At 49.1% G+C, this 15,729-nt stretch overlaps 1 protein-coding gene across 5 annotated transcripts in view; it reads left to right on the forward strand.

Moving 5' to 3' along the window:
* The first annotated feature begins 1,252 nt into the window (after positions 1-1,252).
* LOC147016283 (uncharacterized) overlaps positions 1,253-15,729 on the forward strand; it is a 60,395-nt gene continuing 45,918 nt past the window's right edge. For 2 of the 5 annotated variants that reach the window (XM_085844867.1, XM_085844872.1), the window contains exons 1-7: positions 1,253-1,488; positions 4,456-5,652; positions 9,048-9,117; positions 11,439-11,562; positions 11,729-11,934; positions 12,041-12,135; positions 13,497-13,618. In XM_085844867.1, the coding sequence (XP_085700993.1) occupies positions 4,789-5,652; positions 9,048-9,117; positions 11,439-11,562; positions 11,729-11,934; positions 12,041-12,135; positions 13,497-13,618 (1,481 nt within the window). In that variant the 5' untranslated portion in view covers positions 1,253-1,488; positions 4,456-4,788. Of the gene's footprint in view, positions 1,489-1,612; positions 1,630-3,284; positions 3,436-4,455; positions 5,653-9,047; positions 9,118-11,438; positions 11,563-11,728; positions 11,935-12,040; positions 12,136-13,496; positions 13,619-15,729 lie in introns of those variants that run through there. The other 3 variants (XM_085844871.1, XM_085844870.1, XM_085844868.1) reach the window with 3 other exon arrangements.

Below are 15,729 nucleotides of genomic sequence, written 5' to 3' on the forward strand. Positions count from 1 at the left end.
GGGTTCTTGGAATCGGCTAAAGAGGGTTCTTGGAATCGCCAAAAGAGGGTTCTTGGAATCGGCTATAGATGGTTCTTGGAATCGGCTAAAGAGGGTTCTTGGAATCGCCTAAAGAGGATTCTTGGAATCAGCTATAGATGGTTCTTGGAATCGGATAAAGAGGGTTCTTGGAATCGGCTAAAGAGGGTTCTTGGAATCGGCTAAAGAGGGTTCTTGGAATCGGCTAAAGAGGGTTCTTGGAATCGCCTAAAGAGGATTCTTGGAATCGGCTATAGATGGTTCTTGGAATCGGATAAAGAGGGTTCTTGGAATCGGCTAAAGAGGGTTCTTGGAATCGGCTAAAGAGGGTTCTTGGAATCGCCAAAAGAGGGTTCTTGGAATCTGCTAAAGAGGGTTCTTGGAATCGGCTAAAGAGGGTTCTTGGAATCGGCTAAAGAGGGTTCTTGGAATCGCCAAAAGAGGGTTCTTGGAATCTGCTAAAGAGGGTTCTTGGAATCGGCTAAAGGAGATCGGCCTGAGGATATGGGGACGGAGGTCCTGAGGATATGGGGACGGAGGGCCTGAGGAGATGGAGACTGTACCATGATGAGGGACCGAAGGGATCTGAGATGGGACGGTGTCCTCAATGGTGAACACTCGTTCAAATGTCACGCGGAGGGTGTCGTCCTTCTCCTGATCGCATGTGCCAGTTGTATTGTCATCCTTCATCAAATTTACTACTTTAACTGTCGCCTTGGCCCTGCAAGGGAGGGGAGGTCGTCATGACCCGTGTGGCCCTGACTGGATGTGAAAGTAGCACGGGCATGACGGTCCAAATGACCTCTTCCTGAGACGTTTTTTCCTTTCGTGGTGATGTTGTTCACCCGAGTGTGAAGATGGCGGCGGCGGAGAGAGCCTGCCGAGAATGGCTTGCAGGTTCCGATAATTTATTTATTACGTACGCATCGGGGAATGGTACTTTTAAAAAAACAAACAAAGCTCACTTTGAGAAAAGCAAGAGAGGGAGGAGCTTACAAGGCGAGGTGACGAGGGAAACAACTATTGTAGTAAGGGGAGGTGCGAGAAATCGCGTGGGTGTAACACACGTGGTACGAGTTGGACGTGGTCGGAGTTCAAGCACGTCACAGTTTCGACATAAATACGTAATAAGTCGATGCGCTCCGACATTACGAATTTCGAAACAAATTCGTGAACATGTGGCAATACAATTACATGATGCGCTGCAAAGGAGTAATTTGGCGCCACCAAGTAAATAGTGATCGCAAACCTCGCGAGATGTTTTGAAGTCTCGCGAGAACGAACTCTCGCGCGAGCTGGACGATGTTCTGGAAGCTCCGTCTTTTCTCTGTGTTTCTGCATTTTTTTTTCCTTCCCCTCTCTTCCTGCACAAACTTCTCTCTTCGTCCCTGTCTCAAAGAGAAGGTAAAGGAAGGAGCAGAGGACGATGTGTTGAACGGACTACGTGTCGAGACGCTGACGAGGCCGGAGGTTTGTCAACAAAAAAAAGCGTTTCCGGTTCCTTATGAATATTAATCGTATAATTAATGATTTGTATTTTTAGTAACGTTTGTGTTCACGAGGTTTCACGTTCATGTCGTCCTGAGGTGTTCAAACTCATTGTGCGGCCTTGTAAGTGACGATAACACGGCACACGCTGTCATGTGATGTACATCTGAGGAGATGGGGACGGAGGGCCTGAGGAGATTGGGACGGAGGGCCTGAGGAGATGGGGACGGAGGACCTGAGGAGATGGGGACGGAGGACCTGAGGAGATTGGGACGGAGGGCCTGAGGTGATATTCATCTGAGGAAATTGGGGCGGAGGGCTTGAGGTGATGGGGACGGAGGGCCTGAGGAGTTGGGGACGGAGGACCTGAGGAGATTGGGACGGAGGACCTGAGGAGATTGGGACGGAGGACCTGAGGAGATGGGGACGGAGGGCCTGAGGTGATGGGGACGGAGATCCTGAGGTGATGGGGACGGAGGGCCTGAGGAGTTGGGGACGGAGGACCTGAGGAGATGGGGACGGAGGGCCTGAGGTGATGGGACGGAGGGCCTGAGGTGATGGGGACGGAAGGCCTGAGGAGATGGGGACGGAGGTCCTGTGGAGATGGGCACGGAGGGCTTGAGGAGATGGGGACGGAGGGCCTGAGGAGATGGGGACGGAGGGCCTGAGGAGATGGGGACGGAGGACCTGAGGAGATTGGGACGGAGGGCCTGAGGTGATATTCATCTGAGGAAATTGGGGCGGAGGGCTTGAGGAGATGGGGACGGAGGGCCTGAGGAGATGGGGCGGAGGGCTTGATGAGATGGGGACGGAGGACCTGAGGAGATTGGGACGGAGGGCCTGAGGAGATGGGGACGGAGGGCCTGAGGTGATGGGGACGGAGGGCCTGAGGAGATGGGGACGGAAGGCCTGAGGAGTTGGGGACGGAGGACCTGAGGAGTTGGGGACGGAGGTCCTGTGGAGATGGGGACGTAGGTTCTGAGGAGATGGGGACGGAGGGCCTGAGGTGATATTCATCTGAGGAAATTGGGACGGAGGGCCTGAGGTGATGGGGACGGAGGGCCTGAGGAAATGGGGACGGAGGTCCTGTGGAGATGGGCACGGAGGGCCTGAGGAGATGGGGACGGAGGGCCTGAGGAGATGGGGACAGAGGGCCTGAGGAGATGGGGACAGAGGGTCTGAGGTGATGGGTACGGAGGGCCTGAGGAGATGGGCACTGAGGGCCTGAGGTGATGTACATCTGAGGTGATGGGGATGGAGGGCCTGAGGTGATGGGGACGGAGGGCCTGAGGAGATGGGGACGGAGGGCCTGAGGTGATATTCATCTGAGGAGATGGGCACTGAGGGCCTGAGGTGATGTACATCTGAGGTGATGGGGATGGAGGGCCTGAGGTGATGGGGACGGAGGACCTGAGGTGATGGGGACGGAGGGCTTGAGGTGATGGGTACGGAGGGCCTAAGAGATGGGCACTGAGGGCCTGAGGTGATGTACATCTGAGGTGATGGGGACGGAAGGCCTGAGGAGATGGGGACGGAAGGCCTGAGGAGTTGGGGACGGAGGGCCTGAGGAGATGGGGACGGAGGGCCTGAGGAGATGGGGACGTAGGTTCTGAGGTGATGGGCACTGGGGGCCTGAGGTGATGGGGACGGAAGACCTGAGGTGATGGGGACGGAGGACCTGAGGTGATGGCGACGGAAGGCCTGAGGAAATGGGGATGGAGGGCCTGAGGAGATGGGGATGGAGGGCCTGAGGAGATGTGGATGGAGGGCCTGAGGAGATGGGGATGGAGGGCCTGAGGTGATGGCGACGGAAGGCCTGAGGAGATGGGGATGGAGGGCCTGAGGAGATGGGGATGGAGGGCCTGAGGAGATGTGGATGGAGGGCCTGAGGAGGTTGTGAACTTCTGTCGGTTCTTACCTCGTTATGTGGTCAGTGAGGAAAGAAACTGAAGCAGTGGGCATGTAAAAGATTGGTGCAGGTGTTTATTTTGTGTCCTCAAGTTGGAAATTTTATAATGATGGATTGATAGAGATTTAAGATTCAGTATTGGGACGTATTTTGGAATTATGTTGATGTGACCTGCAATGTGCAGGCGAAGCTCTGAGAAAGACGGAAGAGTAATGTTCTTCGACAACTAACTCGATCATTTTTCACTATCCCTGAAAAGTCACATGACAAGTTGTGTGAAATGATGCTTGTTGGTGAGGGTGAACGAAGGACGAATTGTTGATGTCCAACCAGGTAACATTTTCTCCGTTAAGCCATGCTACCTCTCCAGCTATATTACGAGTACAAGCGAAATGCTTCTCTTACATGGCTGAGTCGAGGACCACGACAGGTCACCCTCTCGGTCTTCAAATACCATAACCGAGTCGATGTGAGAAGCAAGTTTTTATTTTTACTTTTTATTTTATTTTAAGTAAACAGATTATTGAGGATTAGAATGACCTCTCACAGACCATAGTAGAGGGACGTACTACACGGACATTTACGGTGAAGGTCGACGAACATCAGTGAGTCGAGTGAGTCGACCTACCCCGATTCCTCGTTCGTACACATATCGAGTTTAGAAATTGTCTGTGATGCGGTGATTGGAACTCCAGGTCATCATCTACATATCTGTACTTGATGATGTGACGTTCCGAAGGAGGTTAACATCTGTGGAGATGTTATTATTTATCCAGTTAATCGTACAAAGATGTGTATTTTTCTTTTCCAATGTTTGAAGAAGGATTTGAGGTTTTTTGACAATGTTGTGGGATTGTTGGTGCTTTATTTAAAATCCATTATTATGTAATTTTGTCACATTATTCGTTGGTGATTGTTGCTTCACATATTTGAATGCAGTAGAAACACTGATTACTTTCTCTGTTTATCTCCATTCCTCCCCGATTTGCTTTGCATCCTCTTCTCGACCTCACCCCTCCTTGTAACTCTGCGAATGACAGCCCTTGGCTGTTGCTAATTGAAAAGCCGGTGTCCTCTTCATCCAATCCCAGTTCTACATCTTCTGCGGGTGAAGAGGTTCTCCATCCCACCAGTTGTTCTGCAAAACCAGACATTCGGTTCATATTATGATTTTGAAACTAAGTAAAAGGTCCTGGAATCATGAAGAGAGCTAACAAGTTGATGAACACGCATTGCACCTGTTCACGTTACGGAATGGATGCTGTTAGTAAAGAAAAAATTGATCTCATTCGACCAAACCTATGAATATCAAGCGATGACAGCTGTCATGAGTGCGTAATCAATTCGTACTTAACGCAGAGAACTCTCCAGTCATGGTTAAGCTTGCTAACCCCGTGTACACGGGATGGATTCTTGCTGCTATTTGCAAAGTGCGTGCTCAGAAACAGAGACCGTCAGAGGCACGTGTCTGCCAGGCTGTCTCTTTGGCTCATGGCTTGGACACCGACACGGTCCGTGAGCAACTTGAACTCAGTGTCCAGGACCGTGCTGTTCTTAGGGTCCTTAGTAAAGGTCAAGTGTCTTACCGTGACCCAGCGCAAAAATCGGGTCACAAATTAGGCCACAAATTAAGTCATAAATCTCACGGAAGCAGTGGAAATGGAGATGGAGGGGGATTCTGTGAGGGAAATGAAGTTGGAGATCGAGAGATGGTATTTTATGGAGGAAAAAGAGCTCGAAGAAAAGTCAGAGTTGCTGCTTATGGCCCTAATCGTGGTCGTTGGAGAGGAGGGCTCCTGGCCACCAAAACCCCAAAATCACCACGAAAGCCAGGCAAATATGGTCGTCTTGGAGCGGCAACCCATGAAATGTCTGAAGGACCTTGTGCAATGGTTGCTGCGGTGGTGGAAGAAGAGGACGAAGTCGATGAAGATCGTGAACATGATGGCGGACAACAGGAAGTGGAGATGGAAGCGGCAAGGCAGAGATCGGCCGGTGATTGGGAGTCTCTGCTGAGGCGAGCGGTGTCCGCTCTTTACGTCAGACACTGTGGTGGTATTGGATTGGCTGAGGTTGAAGCCTGGCTCCGGCGGGGAGGACAGTACGTTGGCGGTGCAGATTCGAGGCGACTTTTACGGCTGGCAGGTCGGCGTTGCGTCGAAACCGGTCGGTTGGTGCGGGCCGGTCCGAGATTTTTGCCTCCTCCAAAATGGCCACAAGCCGTGGAAGAAGATCTGGTGAGCAACGCACAACCTGCTTTATATATGCTTTATAACTCCATATTGCATTTGATGGCGTATGTATCGGGTGTTTTAAATTGCAGCTCCTCTGAAACATTGCGTGAAGAAGATGGTTAATGTTACACTTTGGTATTGCTGTGTGTTGTATGCAGTTCACCGACGTGCTTTGTTCAAAGACTTTGTTTAACATAGATATAAATCCTGAACAAAATCCCTGTAATGTATTAACTCGCTTTGTGTGTTTGAATGTCCTGTTTATCGGTACATCGCTTGGAGAGGACTTGCCCCTTGTATTCAGTGTTTTGAATCTTTTGATGGTAATTCTTTTTCGATGAACATTTGGAACGGGTCCAGGGTTGAGGTGGAGATGTAGTTCGCGAACAGTGGTACTTTTTACGTCGGAATATGGAGATTTACAAATTTTGAATCTTGGTCCAAGTTCATCCTGATTATATATTGTATCATCTTAATGTTCCCAGCTCCCTTATGTTTATTCATTTAAATTAGTGCGGGCCTGTAGGGGCGTGCTTGTAGGTAAGTGCCAGTATGTGCAGCTTCGTGCCTGCAGTATCAGGTTCCCAGCATCAATTGTGACGTCGTATCAAACGAAGAAGAAGAATTGTGACGCCTCCTCTCTCTCCCCCCCTCTCTCCCCCTCCTCTGTCCCCCCTCCTCTGTCCCCCCTCCTCTGTCCCCCCTCCTCTCTCCCCCCTCCTCTCTCCCTCCCTCTCTTGCCCCCTCTCACCCCCTCCTCCATCCCCTCTATTGCCCCCCTCTCACCCCCTTCCTCTCCCCCTTCCTCTCTCCCTTCTCTTGCCCCCTCTCTCACCCCCTCTCTCACCCCCTCTCTCGCCCCTCTCTCGCCCCTCTCTCGCCCCTCTCTCGCCCCTCTCTCTCCCCCTCCTCTCTCCCCCTCCTCTCTCCCCTCCTCTCTCCCCCTCTCCTCTCTCCCCCTCCTCTCTCTCCCCTCCCCTCTCTCCCCCCATCCTCTCTCCCCATCCTCTCTCCCCCATCCTCTCTCCCCCCATCCTCTCTCTCCCCCCATCCTCTCTCCCCCCATCCTCTCTCCCCCCCATCCTCTCTCCCCCCCATCCTCTCTCCCCCATCCTCTCTCCCCCCCATCCTCTCTCCCCCCATCCTCTCTCCCCCCATCCTCTCTCCCCCCATCCTCTCTCCCCCCCATCCTCTCTCCCCATCCTCTCTCCCATCCTCTCTCCCCATCCTCTCTCCCCCCATCCTCTCTCCCCCCATCCTCTCTCCCCCCATCCTCTCTCCCCCCATCCTCTCTCCCCCATCCTCTCTCCCCCCATCCTCTCCCCCCCCATCCTCTCCCCCCCATCCTCTCTCTCCCCCCATCCTCTCTCCCCCATCCTCTCTCCCCCATCCTCTCTCCCCCATCCTCTCTCCCCCCCATCCTCTCTCCCCCCCATCCTCTCTCCCCCCATCCTCTCTCCCCCCATCCTCTCTCCCCCCATCCTCTCTCCCCCCCATCCTCTCCCCCCCCCATCCTCTCTCCCCCCATCCTCTCTCCCCCCATCCTCTCTCCCCCATCCTCTCTCCCCCATCCTCTCCCCCCATCCTCTCTCCCCCCATCCTCTCTCCCCCCCATCCTCTCTCCCCCCATCCTCTCTCCCCCTCTCTATCCTTTCTCCCCCCATCCTCTCTCTCCCCATCTCTCTCTATCTCCCCCCCATCCTCTCTCCCCTCTCTATCCTCTCTCCCCCCATCCTCTCTCCCCCCCATCTCTCTCTCCCCCATCCTCTTTCCCCTCTCTATCCTCTCTCCCCCCATCCTCTCTCCCTCATCCTCTCTCCCCCCCATCTCTCTCCCCCCATCTCTCTCTCCCCCCCATCCTCTCTCCCCTCTCTCTCTCCATCTCTCTCCCCCCATCTCTCTCTCTCTATCTCTTTCTCCCCCTCTATCCTCTCTCCCCCCATCTCTCTCCCCCTCTATCCTCTCTCCCCTCTCTATCTCTTTCTCTATCCTCTCTCCCCCCCATCCTCTCTCCCCCCCCATCCTCTCTCCCCCCATCCTCTCTCCCCCCCATCCTCTCTCCCCCATCCTCTCTCCCCCCATCCTCTCTCCCCCCATCCTCTCTCCCCCCATCCTCTCTCCCCCCATCCTCTCTCCCCCCATCCTCTCTCCCCCCATCCTCTCTCCCCCCATCCTCTCTCTCCCCCCATCCTCTCTCTCCCCCCATCCTCTCTCCCCCATCCTCTCTCCCCCCCATCCTCTCTCCCCCCATCCTCTCTCCCCCCCATCCTCTCTCCCCCCCATCCTCTCTCCCCCCCCATCCTCTCTCCCCCCCCATCCTCTCTCCCCCCATCCTCTCTCCCCCCATCCTCTCTCCCCCCATCCTCTCTCCCCCCATCCTCTCTCCCCCCCATCCTCTCTCCCCCCATCCTCTCTCCCCCCCATCCTCTCTCCCCCCCATCCTCTCTCCCCCATCCTCTCTCCCCCCCATCCTCTCTCCCCCCATCCTCTCTCCCCCCATCCTCTCTCCCCCCATCCTCTCTCCCCCCCATCCTCTCTCCCCCATCCTCTCTCCCCCCATCCTCTCTCCCCCCCATCCTCTCTCCCCCCATCCTCTCTCCCCCCATCCTCTCCCCCCCATCCTCTCTCCCCCCTATCCTCTCCATACGTTGTAACCCGCAATGGTGAACGCAGCTGATGATCTCTTCCCCATCGGCCATGCCTACGCAGCAACGTGTCCTTTCATTGGTTTGGTAAATAAATGGCCGTAACTTGGGAAACGCTCGTCCGATCGATATCAAACCTTGAAAAGGCACATCCGTGGATCCCCGTCAATATTCCTGGCAAGTTTCAATCAGATCGGACCAGTGGTCATCGATAAACGGCGGTCGCAGACAAACAAACAAACAGACAGACACACAGAGATTGCTGGAGTTATAGATCGATAAAAAAATTAAAAAAAACATCATACCTGTTGAATGTTCGAGTTGTTTTGTGGTAAAATAGGTGAAGCCTTCTTGCATTTCCTCCACCTTTCTACAGCTGTTCAGAACATGCATAGGTTTAGGTCTCTTTATGAGTCGTCCATGTGTACGTACAAGCGTCAGGTTTGGAGAAAATTTGGACCAATGTAAATCTCTCAAATTGAGCAGTTCATCCTTGCTAATGGGACATGGTATATCATGTGCATTCAACCTATCCCAACCCTCGCCATATTTCTAAGGTTGAATGATTTTCTCCGTGTCTTTGTGAATTTAACTTTTTCTGCTTTTCCATGTCAATGTTTTCGAATGAAAAGGATGACGGTTGTAAGCGGTTTTATTTCGCCCGGCTTGCCGTGTATTTGTCTCGTCGTGACATGTCGCACGAGTTCAGTGAATGCAATGCAATCTGATGCCGTGACTTCCCCATCTATATAGGACTCTCTCCTGCGCTGTGCAAATTGTGATGGAGTTTTTCGTGCTGCCTTCCATTCATCCTCTCACAAAGGTCAGCCCGTATGCCGTTTGAGATGCGCAAGTGTAGGCTCATATGGTACGCCGACAAATTCAGGGACGATTTTTCCAATTGTAGCGGTTGGAGAGATTGTGTTATTTGTTGGATTTTTTTTCATTGAATCGATGCCTTTCAACAATGGTCTTTTGGAGCACTTTATATTTGTTATCCATTAGCTTGCGTATTTATTATGCACTGTACATACCCAAGTCTTCAATCTTTAAACCTCAATCCTTTGAGTGTAGAGTTGTTATTTGCATTCACCGTTTTATCATTGGGATGTTTATAAATGTCCGGTGTTCTCTGTGAGCCGTTTGTTAACAATTTGCATGATATTGTAAAAGAGCTAATAAGAAAAATGGTGCTGTTAGAAAGGTAATAATCATTTTATTTGGAACAAAAATTTGTGTCAGTTTAATCATAAAAATGCCTGTTTTTATGCTGGGATTAAAGAAGAATACGAAGAAGAGGGAACGGCAGCTTAATGCAGCGGTTCCAACGGGAACATTTATTATTTTACGTCAGCAGAAACCCATTAGAAGGACACAGGAGCACACAATTATTTTATTGACCTCCGCCATCGAAGATGGACGGAGGTTACTGTTTTAACCCTTGTCTGTTTGTTTGTTTGTGAACAGTATTACGGAAAAACTCCTCGACGAAACTTGGTGGGGGGGTTAGGTATGGTCCAAGGATCATGCCATTAGATTTTGGACTTGGTCCAAATGGCGGCCATTTTGAAAAAATATTTGAATTTTTGTTTTTGCATTTCTACATGTTTTAAGTGATTTCCAACCCCCACCCCCCAAAAAAATTAGAGAAAACAAAACAAAATTTTGCAACTTTTTTTTTTCAAAAAAATTTCGATTTTATTTTTTTCAAAATGTATTGGGCCAGATATGTTCTCGTGGATCAGGCATTACGTGGCGGAGGTATGCACTCTACCATGTGCCCTTCTAGTTATAGTTGCAGTAATATCTCTCAAAGCAATAGAAAAATATATAAAAGGACATGGAATGAGCACACAAACAACCCATGACATCAGCAACAACAACTACGTTTTGTAAAAAAAAATCTGTTTATTATTTCTTTTTTTTAATTCACTTGTTTCACTTGATTTTACATCCTCGACGACGTGCAATACGTTTGAAGTAGAGCACGCTGTGTTTTCATTAAACTCGTCAGCGAAGTGAAGGGTACGCATACCTCGTGCCTTCAAAATATGGAACCACAACTTCTTCCAAAGCACCAGGATTTGGGGGGAAAACGTTGTTTTTCTGAAAGGTACACAACTGGAAAAATCCAAACGAGCTACTTTATTGATAGTCAGGTGGAGACCGTGAGTGCATTTCTCATGGATTCCCTGACATCCAATCTTTTAAACAAAACTTTCTTGTGTATCAACTGAAATCGGTGATAAGATATTCCCTTCCAATTTCAGTTCTCTAAGAGTTTATTATATTCTGCCAAATGTTCACACGAATATTGTATAAAGTACAGTGTACATTCAGAGCTCTTTTCAGAGAATAATTTGTCGTGGAGATGATCCATAATAGCAAAGAAGAATGCCAGAACATCCCATCCATTGGGACCATACTCTGTGCAGAGCATTGGTGTTGCCTAAGCAGTCTCCTTGGCTAATCCTGGGCGGGTCGCCACTCCGACACAGGATACCAGCATGCTGGCACTCATCTTGTCGACCTCGGAAGGATGACAGGCAGAGTAAACCCCACCTGGTAATAATTCAACAGCTGAGCGGGATTTGAACTCGGGATCCCACAATCCCATGCCCACTACCCTAACCATTAAGCTAAAACCAGGCATATGTCAGAAGCATTGGTCGGAATACACGAAAATAAAACTATCCAACTCAAATTTTTGTTTATAATATAAAGACTGGGGATCAAAAAGTCCAATCGGTCACAGAGCATCTATTTTGGGGGGCTAACACAAGCCTTTGCGTTCAGTTGTTAATTGCCTTTGATGGGGGGGGTGCGTTGTTGAGGGGTCGGGGCTGAGTAATTGCCAATGGGACGGTAGACATGATGCTAGCCAATAAGAAACGAGTTAATGTCTCGCCCGATATTCCCCATCCCTACCCAAAAGGATGGTTTTTTTGATGATTGTGATAGGATGTTTTCTCTGATTTATGGAGAGTTGTGCACACTGCCACCCCCCCGCCCCACCTTTCCTTCTGATCCGAAGTGTACCCCTCACCCCCCCCCTCCCCCCGTTTCCCTATGCTTAACTGTGCACACCCCATCCTTTTAACTCTTATTTGTAAGTCTTTCTCTTCTTGCTCTTTCTTTTTCCAGCTCCCTGGTATTGTTCTGTATGTTCTGGGCAAGGGGGTGAAGGACCGGAGTTGAAGGTTCCGGCCCCCCTTTGCCGTCGAAGATTTAAGTCCCATGGCCGTGGTCGTCCAGCTAAGGGAGTAGGGTGAGAGGATATTCCTGTGTTCATCTTAGCTCCTCACCCACGTTATTTCCATATTTTGCTGCCTGATGTCCAAATGTGTGGATGATGTCCTGCACATGTGAAGATTAGTTTGTAAATTATTTTTGTGATAACCACCACCACAACCTGACTTTTCTTATCCCCGTAGATTGTGGCAACCTAAAGGTCTGATTGATGGTTTGTCAAGGTTTTTCACTCCTTCACTCGGCCGACGGGTTCGAGAGAGTGAAAGGGAGAGAGGGAGATCGGGTGAGAGTGGACGTGGAAGAGCAGGGGAGGGTGGGCGGCGGAGAGGAGGAAAGAGACGTGGGAGGGGTGGAGGACCTGCTGGATTGGGCAGAGGAGATGGAGAGGGTGAGGAAGATGATTGTACCATGGAATGAGTGTGATAAAGAATGTCGGTTGTACGTACCCTTTATCTCTTTCGTTCCTTCATTCTCACTTTTGCTGTGTATTGCAGACTGTATGATTTCCCTCTCAGCACGTCCCTCTCTCCCCCCAATCTCGAATGAAGATCTGGAACTCTTCACCGAGGCTCATGCAATCGCAGAAGAGGTATAAAAATGTTTATATTGCTTTCTGGACATGTGTTGTTCTTTTTGGGGTTTTTTTAAAAATACTTGTGACCCGTCAGTTTGAACGCAGCACATGCCCCACAAATCTCGGATTGGAGCCTTGTTAGTGCTTGGATGGGAGACCTTCCGAGAAGGCTGGGTGTTGTAGATTTGGCAACAATAGGATAGTTAATTTGGTAGCCTGCTTTCTCTAATCGGGGTGTTACCTTCTTTTATTTTTTTGTGCACATAGTCGAGAACCGTGGACAAGCTAGCACACTGAACGTATCAAGACGTAACAGACAAAACTGGTCGCAAAGCACGAACGCAGAGAGAATGAAACTCCAAGGAGGAAAAAGTGGAACATTAGGAGGTTGGATTGGTGTGGTGTGGGGTGGGGTGGGGATTAACGAGGGTAGAAAAGATTATTGTTTTGGATTGCGGACGATCTGAGATGGCGGCGAAGAGCTGTTTTGAAAACCTGGAGGGACGAATGAGATTGAAGAGGATGTGGAGGCTGATTCCGTAGGTGGGGGGGAAAAGAGGAACAAATGAGAATGGTGGTGAGCAGTGATCCTGGATTTAGGTAGTTTTACCAGAACAGGGTTGATGGTGGACCGTGTGAGCCCTGCGGAAAGTGAAGTGAAGTGATAACCCCATGGACTCCACTTCAATGCGGGAGATTCCAATGATGTTGAAGTCCTTGGTTTCCACGGCATCAAGCTGAGCAAGATGCGAGGCAAGGGAGCCAGCCGAGAGGGCGTAGCAGTACTCCATCAAGCTGTGAATGAAGGCCTTGTAGCTGGATAGGAGTTCAGGGTTGCTTTGCTTTCGCCAAGTCAATTGAAATTCAAACTGTTCAAATGCAGTGCTGTCAGGGGGATGCCGCATCCGAAGCATGTTACTTTTCACCTTTTAGATGTCGAGCCAATTGTCTGCTCCGTATTTCTTTTCTGCATGCTGAAGATATCAGCCTGTGTTGATAAAAGCATGGATGATTGTGTGCCACTAGCCCGGCCAAATTCCCTCCTTGAGGATCCATTTAAATTCAGAATCTACAAGTTTGTGTTGCTGGTGAAAATGTGATTTTAATGCATGCCATATGAGTGAACTTGATCCACTGTATTAACTTGGTGGGTGTGAATTTGATATATGATGAGACACATGTACACCTCATGTGCGTGTCTCATTGTATTCCACTGCATTGTATAACATGAATCCTGTGTTTAAAGGTAACAATTGGTGAATGCTGGGAAACCAGCATCTGTCATTAAAGTAATTTGTAGCTTCGTAGTCATTCGTATTTGTTTTTACCCCGCTGTTGGTGTTTTTTCACCCTTTTAATGCATATGTTTCCTTCAGCGAGTCTGTGCAGAATGTGGGTGTCCGGGAGAGCCATGCGCTCGACATCCGGCGATCATTGTCTGTGGAACATATGCGGTGGACACTTGGTACAGCTCCCCGTACCCGGCTCATCTAGCGAGGTGATTTTTTTTGCGTTCGCCTTGATAAGCGACGTGCTTCACATGCAAATGTATTTTAGAACCCTCCACACATGCTTCCCTTTTGCATTCCCATTTGCTAAGACCTCATGGTTAGATACGAACGGAGTTGCTGTAACCCTTAAAAAAAAATTAAAAGGGCACTTAATTCAGTTTTTGTTTCTTATTTCTGCATTTTATTTTATTTGATCTTGGTGCGGGAGAGTACTTGTGATGTATTTGGAATTGAGTAGGAGAATAAGAAGTGGCATGAAGAATTAGGTTAATTGGGAAGAATTTTATTTGTGTTGCTGGTACCATGATTATGGTGGTGTGGTGCATGCGCCTCTGAAGACCAGCAGGCTTTCCAGGCGAAAATACATCAAATATGTCCCTGATTTTGCCCTTGGTCTTCACGTATACCGGCGATAGGGAATCGTACGGCCATGACAAATCTACCCTCCAGAATTTGGCCGAGTGATTCCGATGGACAAATTCACCTCTAAGTAATTGTGCCTTTCACACCTAATCCCATTTGACCCACGTATCGGTTTATTCACCAGTTAATATAGGTACTTGCAGCTCCGTTTCCCCCAAATGGCCATGACGGATTCTCACCAATCTTCAAGGTTCTTTATTACGATATAGAGATAGAACGACCACCACTGGCGATCAACCAAATGCGTAATTAATAATAAAAAATATATCCCTGCACCTTCGGAACCACGAATAACTTAATTGTTGATGGCTTAGCTCATTTGAACAGAGTTACGAGACAGAGAGATTGGACACAAAGAGCCTAGGACGCGAGCGGTCCTGCTCGTGCCTGGTTTTGGTGCCAAGACGTGCTGGCGCGTGACCTTTGAGGGCATTGTCCGTCCTGCGATCTCCCGGCCTCGACACCTCAGTGCAATACCAACAGTGAGTGCACACCAGTGAGGGCTGCTCATGGAGTGAGGACAGGAAGCTTTGGAGCAAGGCGAGATGAGAGAGCCTTTTTATCCCCTGCCGCGTGGCGGAAGAGGGATATTGTTTATTTTTATTGTTATTAAAGCATTATCTTGGTGTCGGTGGAGCTGCAACACACAACACAACGCACAACACACACACTCACTTGTACAGTATCGGCTATTCCCATAATATAATGTAATTTTAAAGGTTGTTATAAATTATGTCAACCTCAAAACATGGTTCCCTTACCTAAAGTGATAACCTTTACCTGTGAGCAAATGAATGGTTTTCCGACTGTACGGATCATCAGCTGGGCACCGTTCTTCCTCGAGGTTTTGATCCTTTCAGCCCAGGACCTCTCCAAACGGTGGATCCACAACCTTGATCACAGATCCACATCAGTAGATTACCGACATCAATAGATCCACAACGTCAGTCATGGATCCACATCAGTAGATTAACTTCATCAGTAGATCCACAAACTCAGTTGCGTCCATGCAGTCAGTCAACCCATCAATACAACATCACTAATCAGAAATATTCCAACAGTTATTTATAAACGTTTTTTATGCCTCCGCACCAAGGGTGCAGGAGGCATTATGTTTCCGGGTTGTCCGTCCGTCCGTCCGTCCGGATTTTCGTTTACGTGATAACTCAAGAAGCAAATTGTAGAATTTCATCAAACTTGGTAAAAAGGTAAAGTAAGACGGGGTAATTAAGTGATTAGATTTTGGGCCAGATGTGATAAAGGTCAAGGGTCAAAGGTCAATGTCAAACTCTGAAATTTTACTGTTTACGCCCTAACTCAAGAAATATTGGACAGAATTTCGTCAAACTTGGTACAAAGGTAAAGTTAGACAGGGCAATTAACCGATTAGATTTTGGGCCAGATATGATAAAGGTCAAGGGTCAAATATGTCAATACTCAAGTGTTTGTGCGGGAGAGCGGGGGCATACCCGTCGACTGCGTGCAGTCGAATTACTCTAGTTTTTTTATACCAGATTTCTTGTCTCCGAGCAACCACTGAAATAGGTTTAAATGGTTTACATGTATATTTTTACCTCTGCCACCAAAGGTGGAAGGACACAAAGGGTTTTCACCCCTCTCTATCTGTTTGTCTTTTTCTGTGCTGGATATCTCAAAAAGTTGTGAACCGATTCGG

The sequence above is a fragment of the Eptatretus burgeri genome, chromosome 11 (genome assembly GCF_056783735.1).
Source record: "Eptatretus burgeri isolate ZD-2024b chromosome 11, Ebu_testis_v1, whole genome shotgun sequence".
Lineage (NCBI taxonomy): Eukaryota > Metazoa > Chordata > Myxini > Myxiniformes > Myxinidae > Eptatretus > Eptatretus burgeri.